This window comes from Rutidosis leptorrhynchoides, chromosome 10 (assembly GCF_046630445.1).
Source record: "Rutidosis leptorrhynchoides isolate AG116_Rl617_1_P2 chromosome 10, CSIRO_AGI_Rlap_v1, whole genome shotgun sequence".
Classification (NCBI taxonomy): Eukaryota; Viridiplantae; Streptophyta; class Magnoliopsida; order Asterales; family Asteraceae; genus Rutidosis; species Rutidosis leptorrhynchoides.
Window position 1 is genome coordinate 92,382,926 of NC_092342.1, and position 7,486 is coordinate 92,390,411.

Below are 7,486 nucleotides of genomic sequence, written 5' to 3' on the forward strand. Positions count from 1 at the left end.
CGGCTAGTGGCTGTACCATCCAAATTTAATATTCAACATTGCATAAAACACGTGGTATATGACCACATATACCCACCAACCATTCAACATTTCAACATTATTCAATTTTAAAGACTACATTTCGATTTTTTTTCTAAAAAATCGTAAGGCTTAGAAAGTAACTTAAGTGGAGTATCAAGGCACACCGCAAACGGACACTAAACAGAAAATACTATTACTACTTGATTGTTGAGTTCACAAAATTATTATAGTAAGGTATACATATTTTGAAAATGTACACATAAAATTATCAGGTGAGATACAACATATAAATGGAGTATCAAGGCACACCGCAAACGGACACTAAACAGAAAATACTATTACTACTTTAAAGACATCATCATCCGAGTAACGGATAGTGTGGTCCAAAATTCACATTTGTGAACGAATTTGTTAATGTTTACCATCCAATGAGTACAGGATTGAGTTTCCGTTGCAAAATAAACTTAAAAGTGAAAGAAAACAGATGGTAATTTTTTTTTACCAGTTGTGTGTATGTGTGTTGCTCATCTTTGGAACCTCAATATATATCAGAATCAGAATAAAAGAATAAAGAATTGCCTATAAAACAAAACAAAACAAAACAACACTATACCTTCATAAATAAATGAATGTAGTTATGTCCTTATGTTCATGCTAATCTGCATCATAGTTCTTCTGCTTTCAAGTAAAAGTACCCTCTTCTTAACCTCTGCAAACATAAATACTTTATTAACTAAATAACTACAGATAGCATTCAATGAACTTGAAACGTTTATAATTATCAAGCATATATTCAGGATCTTCGTATAAATTGGAAGCCAATAAACTAAAGAATAAATATATACGGGAAAATGAGATAATCATGGCTGTACATATAAAGTGACAATTCCTGCCCATTTCTTACAAATGCAAATTAGGTTGTGTTTTAACTCTAGCAGGTTCGATAGTCCGAAAATAGAATTAACTAAAAATGAAATTGGTATTGTGTTTTAAGTATTCTACGTCAAAATAACTTAAATATAGAAAATATATAGTCAATGGATCGTGCGATGACTAGGAAGTCGTCCAAAAGTTTATTCTGATGTTCTTAACCTCCCAAATCGGTTTATTCAAATTAAAAAGTATCCTATAAAAATATTTTTAAAAAAAAAAAATTCAAACTTATAATACAGTTAGATATTATTTGTAGAGTTATATATTCTCCTTTTGACCCGAATCCATTTTAAATTGCAATCCATCCTGAAAATTTGTCACCTCTAGATCAAATTTATAAAAAAATTTAACCCAGCAATGCAAAACATTCATTATAGAATGCTAAAAACGCAAGGTTCAATACCTCTTTTGTATCTTTAAGACGAAGAAGAGCTAGCCTATCTTGTGGTCTCTGATTTTTTAGGGTAGCAAGCTGCAAAAAAATAAATAAATAAATAAATAAAGAAGAAGAAAGAAAAAGATTCATAAAAATCAAAATTGGTCTTTTTAACAAAAATCAAAAAGACGCCGTGCTATAAAATGTACCCAAAAACTGAATGATTCAGGATCACTTGTTGAAGGCATCAGACCTTCTGCTCTATGCAGTTCCATAAGTCTTGTTTGATCTGCATACAAAATTAAACCACACTTCAAACATGTTTTTTTTTTCTTAAAAAAAACAAGATTCGCCTAATCAATCGTTCAACCTGTCATATACTTTTCAATTTATTCATTTCAAATTTGAATTGTTCAAAGTGATTATGTTACTCTTAACGTTCTTGATTATATTACCTCTTTGTGCAGCCTCTTGAGCCACCTTTATCCATGATCGAGCATATGCTGCTACTTTATTCGTCGTTTGCTGCAACTGTGCCCATTTCCAATTACTTAGAATTAAAAAGGTTGAACTTCGAAAGCAATCAAAAGTTGAAAAGAAACAAATAAAAAGTTCTAGAAGCCAAGTAAAGTATAAGGTTTGGGTACAAGTTAAGATCTATGTATACTTACGTCATATTTCTCTTTTGATCCTTCGGGTATAGAAAAATCTTGCACCCATTCAACCTCCGCAACACGATATCTTCATAGTCAAACGGAATAAAGCAAAATTAAATAACCAACTATTTTGAAAGACAGGTTGCCATTGCAACCCATTCTTACAAGTGGGTCCATTTAGGTTTTGTCACTAACAGGTAAAATTGGTTAAACTAATGTGTAAATAAAAACAGAAAACATATTAGATGGGTCAAATGGGTTACACAGTTGAAGATCATCCAATATGAATCTAATATTTTTTATATATTATTAGAAAAGAAAAAAATAGGTTTGTGAATTTCTTGAGCAAACTTAAATTTATAAGAATTTCGTTAACGACTCTCGTTAAGAGCTTATAACATGCATAGATGAGGTTAGTATGTTTGAAGTACAACTATCTATGTGTGATCTAAGCTCTAAATTTCAGCCTTAAGTCTTTAGTTAATTGAAACATAATTATTAACCAACCATTTTACCACCCTTTGTGAAACATTAAGTTAAAGGGTTGACAAGAGTATTGATGATACTAACCCATCTTGATCCCAATTTCGAAGGATGCGAAATCTACGGCGGCTCTCAACCTGCATGTATTGTATTAGATCTGTTGAATTGGATGTAATTAACTAAATAATATTGGATGGAGGTATTTAGACGACAGCTTCTTTCAATGTATATATAAGGACACCGGTAACAAAATAAGTTTTTCTAATCATATTTAACAAAAATATTACTCTAGTTACTTAGTATAGAGAAGATGAGAAGTAATTCATATAAACACAAACAAACTAGTTTTCACATTCACTATATAATAAGAAAATTGTAACTTTTAACCTCTAGGAAAAACCGCCCATCAGGAAGAGGCTCGCAACTGCATGAAAAGGAATAGATAATTAAATACATTAATGTTCGCATAAATAGAAACTTGTGAGTACATGCAAGTATGGAACATTATTTAACAAAACATAACCAATGCATACTCCGTGATTTCAACTTCACAAGCATAATCAGCTACAGATCCTGTTGTCGAGTCAAGTATGACCTACACGCATTTAATAAAACACCACAAACAAGGACAGTGAGTCAGACTCGATTCACCAATGTACAAAAATGAAATATATGGAAGAATAATTATATACATGTACCATTCCCATTCGGTGGTTTCCTTCCATAATTCTCCTCACCTGTCATTTAGCACAACGTTTAAACTGCATATATTTACAAATGGATCACTAAATTTATGTTTATTATCTGTACTGTGTCAAATTGTTCAAACTGGCCAAAAGTCACCAAAAGTTCGTTTAGTGCATAAATCCTCCTATATTTTTCTGGAAATTTTTCTTAATGTAAATTAGTTATCTAACAGTCCCCACCGGTTTTGACCTGAAATTGTTACTCAACCCGCCACCTGTCCACTTTACCATCTCTATCCATACTTGACATGCGATAAGTAGAACATAAACAGTATGTATACCATTATCTTACACCAATCATTTGATGCCAATAACAATGTCATTTTTTAATGATGATTCAAAAAACAAAGAAAGAAAAATATAGCTGATTATCAGGAAAATGTAGAGCTGGGAATATAGGATTTCTAAAAACTTACCATAAGTCTATAACGAGCTTCAAAAATGTTTAAGTGTAACTTTTGGCAAGGAAGCACAACATCCATGACAAAAAGTGGTATCAAATCAGGACCCATATTTGTCATACTCTGATGCTCTAACTTTCTTTCTGCATATTCTCGTGGAAAGTTTCTCTCTATTATGCTGTTCAGTGTCACACTGTAAAATGTAACTGAACGTGTTAGTTCAGTCGAATGAAAGTAATAACTCACTAAAGCATTTGATAATCTGCACAGCTTTAAACGGCGGAAGCATATATAAAGACATTATCTTATTCTGATGTTTAATACAATAACTTTAAAGAATGGATATATATTTACCTTATTGCACAAGTTCTAGGACTAATAAACAGAACCGTTCGGCACAAAGGGCATCTGTTTCCTAGCATTAATCGAAGGGACAGAAAAGAGCATTAGTGACTAAAGATGGGATCTAATTATCGTAAAATAGCAGAAAAAATACCAACCTCGGTCCATAGACTGGAAAATGCACGAGCGACAAAAGGTATGTCCACATGGAGTTGTAATTGGTTCATATAGTAATTTTAAACAAAGCGTGCAATCAAAATCATATGTACGTGCGGGCCTACCATGGAGTCTCATCCCAAATGTATCGGTAATTATCCTTTCTAAATTCCGTAAAGCATTGCTGTGGTACATCAAATAGACGCAAAAAGTCACATATCCGATTCACAATTCTAAACCCATAAGAAGTTAAAGTTTGAAAGAATATAGAACATGACAATATAAAACAAAAAAAAATAATAATAAAATGCACATGAACCATGTAAGGTGGCCACCAAGCGCAACGTGCCATATTACCTTGAAGCATCAATTTGAAGACCAGAAAGAATTGCATCACGAGCTTGCTCGAACCTCTCTAACTGCCAACAGTTTGTTATTAAGTTAGGTAACATATATAGAAAACATCAAGAAACGGAAGGAAACAAATAATGATTCGGTAAAAATTGATTCGATAAAAATTGATCTGGTAAAAAAAAACTCACCAAAATGAGTGCATTTGCTTTCAAAATATATGGATTAACAAATTGACTTCTTAAGTTCATAAACTGCTCAGCATCCTTCAATGCAAGCTGAAAACCAAAAACAAAGTATTAATAGGTATCCCACTGGCTAACTTACATAACAATAAAAGTATGAGCAAGATCATACAAAATAAACATAGATCACATACGCCAGCATGAATTGTAGGATCAAGCCCACTCAATGGTTTATTTTCCGATGCTGAAGGCGGCCGGCTTTTTAGGAATTGACTGATCCTGCAATTTTGAATATATTTAACGGTAAAATAAAAAAATTTATTAAAAATGTTTTTAAGTAAAAGAAACTGAAGAGAAAATGATGATACCTGAGATAAGCACAACATCGATTATTAAGAGTGATAGGATCATCTGGTTTTATATTATGAGCTCTCGAGTAATTATTGACAGCCTGACCGACATACATTTTCATTAACAGAGAAGATAACTAACGTTGAGGTTCAGAAAAAGTTAAAAAAAACAAATCTCTAACATTACATAAATTCATCTAATGAGTTATATCAAACATAATAATGCATCCATAATTACATCAAACAAGTTACAATTCCATTACAATTATTCTAATTATTACATATGTATAGTCAAGTGTAAAATTTATGAAACAAAATAAAAATAGCATTCCAATTATTTTAATAATTACCTCTTCGAAACGATTTTCTCTGAATGCTTTGTTGCCCATTTCCATAAGATCATAAAGATGACTAAACCTTCCTAACGACATCGATCCCGATTCTTCTTGATTCCCCTGCATTATATCCACAGTATACTATAATACAAAATATTAATAACAATTAACAATATATATTATATATATATATATATATATATATATATATATATATATATATATATATATATATATATATATATATATATACACACACACACACACACACACATAATAAGTGTCCATACCTTGTTACCAAAAAACAACAACATTTCTCCTCTTGCAACACTTTGTTATACATTTTTAACTTACACAACAACCATTTTTTCACACAAACAACCATTAAACTGGAATCAACTTTGGAATTAACATTATAACCATAGGCGGAGTTAGTAGGGTGGCCAAAGGTGGCAATGCCACCCCCAACAAATTTAATCAGCTCGTTATTATATATGATAATTTTTGTATTTATACTAGATCATCAAAACTAAGCCTTCCTCAATTGGCCCATATTACTCTAAGTCCATATGATTATATCAACAAGTTAATTAAATAAAAAGTAGCCCAACTCAGTTATTTAATCATGGAGTATAACTTGATTTCACGTTCATTCACACCTATCATTTATCTAATTAATGACGTCTTCGTGCGAAATTCAACAGCTATTGTGCAAGGTTATGTTTTTTTTTTCTTTTTCAGTTTATGTTCAACTCTATTTATTAGTATATTAATAAAATATCAATATCAACTACTATTATGATAATTATGATAACTAATATAATTAAAATTGTACTCCGTATTTATTTTTGTGATTCATGTAGCTTTTTGTTTAACATTATTATTTGTTGTTATTATTAATTCAAATTCAATGAACGAATTGTTTTAGTCCTTAATTATGTTGAGTTGATTGATAATAAGTTTTTATATAATTATCTTAGGTTAAATCATGGGTCCAAAAAGAACAATGTTTTATTTTTTTCAAGCCAAAAAATGTTAAAATCACCAATCACCACAAAAAGGAGATAATGTTATAGAGTAAGATTGTAAGAACTCATCTTAAGATTGTAAGTCGTATGATTTATTTGTTTATAATGGTTGTTATTTTATAAAAAAATTATTACTATATTTAATTACCGCATAATGCCACCCCTAACTTGATTCTTGGCTCCGCCATTGATTATAACATCCATCTTAATTAAATTAATATATTAAAATGTATTCACTCAGAACTAGCCTCTAATAACAATTAACAAGCCGCCGGCATGCTAAAACTAATACGAGTAATGTAAAAAAAATGTAATGTAAAAAGTCGAGTTAGTTTGCATCCTTGCAAACTTGTTTTAGCTAGTGTGTGTTGAGGGTTCTCCCTCAATCCTTTGTAAATTTGTGTTTTGAGTTATAAAATCTTGCTTGCCTTTCAAAAAAAAAAAAAAAAAAAAAAAAAAAAAAAAAAAAAAAAAAAAAAAAACTAATACGAGTAATATTTACAAATTTCTACATTTAATTTAATTTAATCATATATTCCGTATCATCATTTAATCAATTATAAGAAAAAGAGATAATAATTATTATTAAAAACTTACCCAAACAAAATCTTCAACATCATTAATTCCTTCCAACCACAATCCATATGCTGATGAGGATGATGATGTTTCATCTCCAGTAGCCATTTAATTTAATTTTAATTAAATTAAATACAAAATTCGATTTGAATTCAATTTCAAAAGAGAAATGAGAATAAAGACTGCAAACCGACTAAAATTAGAGGTGGTGAAACGGCGTCGTACGTGTTCTTCGGAGCATCTTTCACTTAATACATGGACTTAAGTGTTCTCTTTTCACACTTTAATCTATCTATTTTTGTTTATATACACCTGATGGTACTGTTTATGTACAAGTTAGTAAAGCATAAGATACAAGTTGAGAATTATTGGATTTAGATAGTTTTACTGTTGGAGAGCTTTCGTTCTCAGTCACAGGGGATTTGGTAGAAAAAAATTGGAGCTGATACGTACATCACTTACTTTTTGCCACACTACCAAAATTTAATTTTGAACCATTTTACCCTTTCTCATAATTAATTTAGGAAAAAGTGTCTTGAGTTAGAAA

At 30.5% G+C, this 7,486-nt stretch overlaps 1 protein-coding gene across 2 annotated transcripts; it reads right to left on the reverse strand.

Annotated features, from left to right (window-relative positions):
- Positions 1-298: 298 nt before the first annotated feature.
- On the reverse strand, positions 299-7,199 carry LOC139872232 (uncharacterized). Of its 2 annotated transcripts, none has more exons than XM_071860076.1 (18): positions 6,961-7,199; positions 5,351-5,455; positions 5,019-5,101; positions 4,845-4,929; positions 4,657-4,743; positions 4,472-4,533; positions 4,117-4,298; positions 3,971-4,031; positions 3,632-3,809; positions 3,168-3,206; positions 3,003-3,064; positions 2,857-2,893; positions 2,557-2,606; positions 2,002-2,071; positions 1,786-1,861; positions 1,540-1,619; positions 1,358-1,426; positions 299-730 (listed from the first exon to the last, which is right to left on the reverse strand). In XM_071860076.1, the coding sequence occupies exons 1-18, from the start codon at positions 7,045-7,047 to the stop codon at positions 686-688; spliced, it is 1,458 nt and encodes a 485-aa protein (XP_071716177.1). In that variant the 5' UTR covers positions 7,048-7,199; the 3' UTR covers positions 299-685. The 2 variants fall into 2 exon arrangements, with proteins under 2 accessions (XP_071716177.1, XP_071716176.1); XM_071860075.1 differs by having other exon boundaries at positions 3,162-3,206.
- Positions 7,200-7,486: the final 287 nt, after the last annotated feature.

Bases quoted from the DNA above. Each gene is read 5' to 3' on its own strand.
- LOC139872232 (XM_071860075.1), bottom strand. From the start codon at position 7,047: ATGGCTACTGGAGATGAAACATCATCATCCTCATCAGCATATGGATTG. The intron at 4,930-5,018 runs GTATCATCATTT...TCAAAATTGCAG, and splicing joins CGATGTTGTGCTTATCTCAG to GATCAGTCAATTCCTAAAAA. The intron at 3,207-3,631 runs GTAAGTTTTTAG...GCTAAATGACAG, and splicing joins AAGCTCGTTATAGACTTATG to GTGAGGAGAATTATGGAAGG.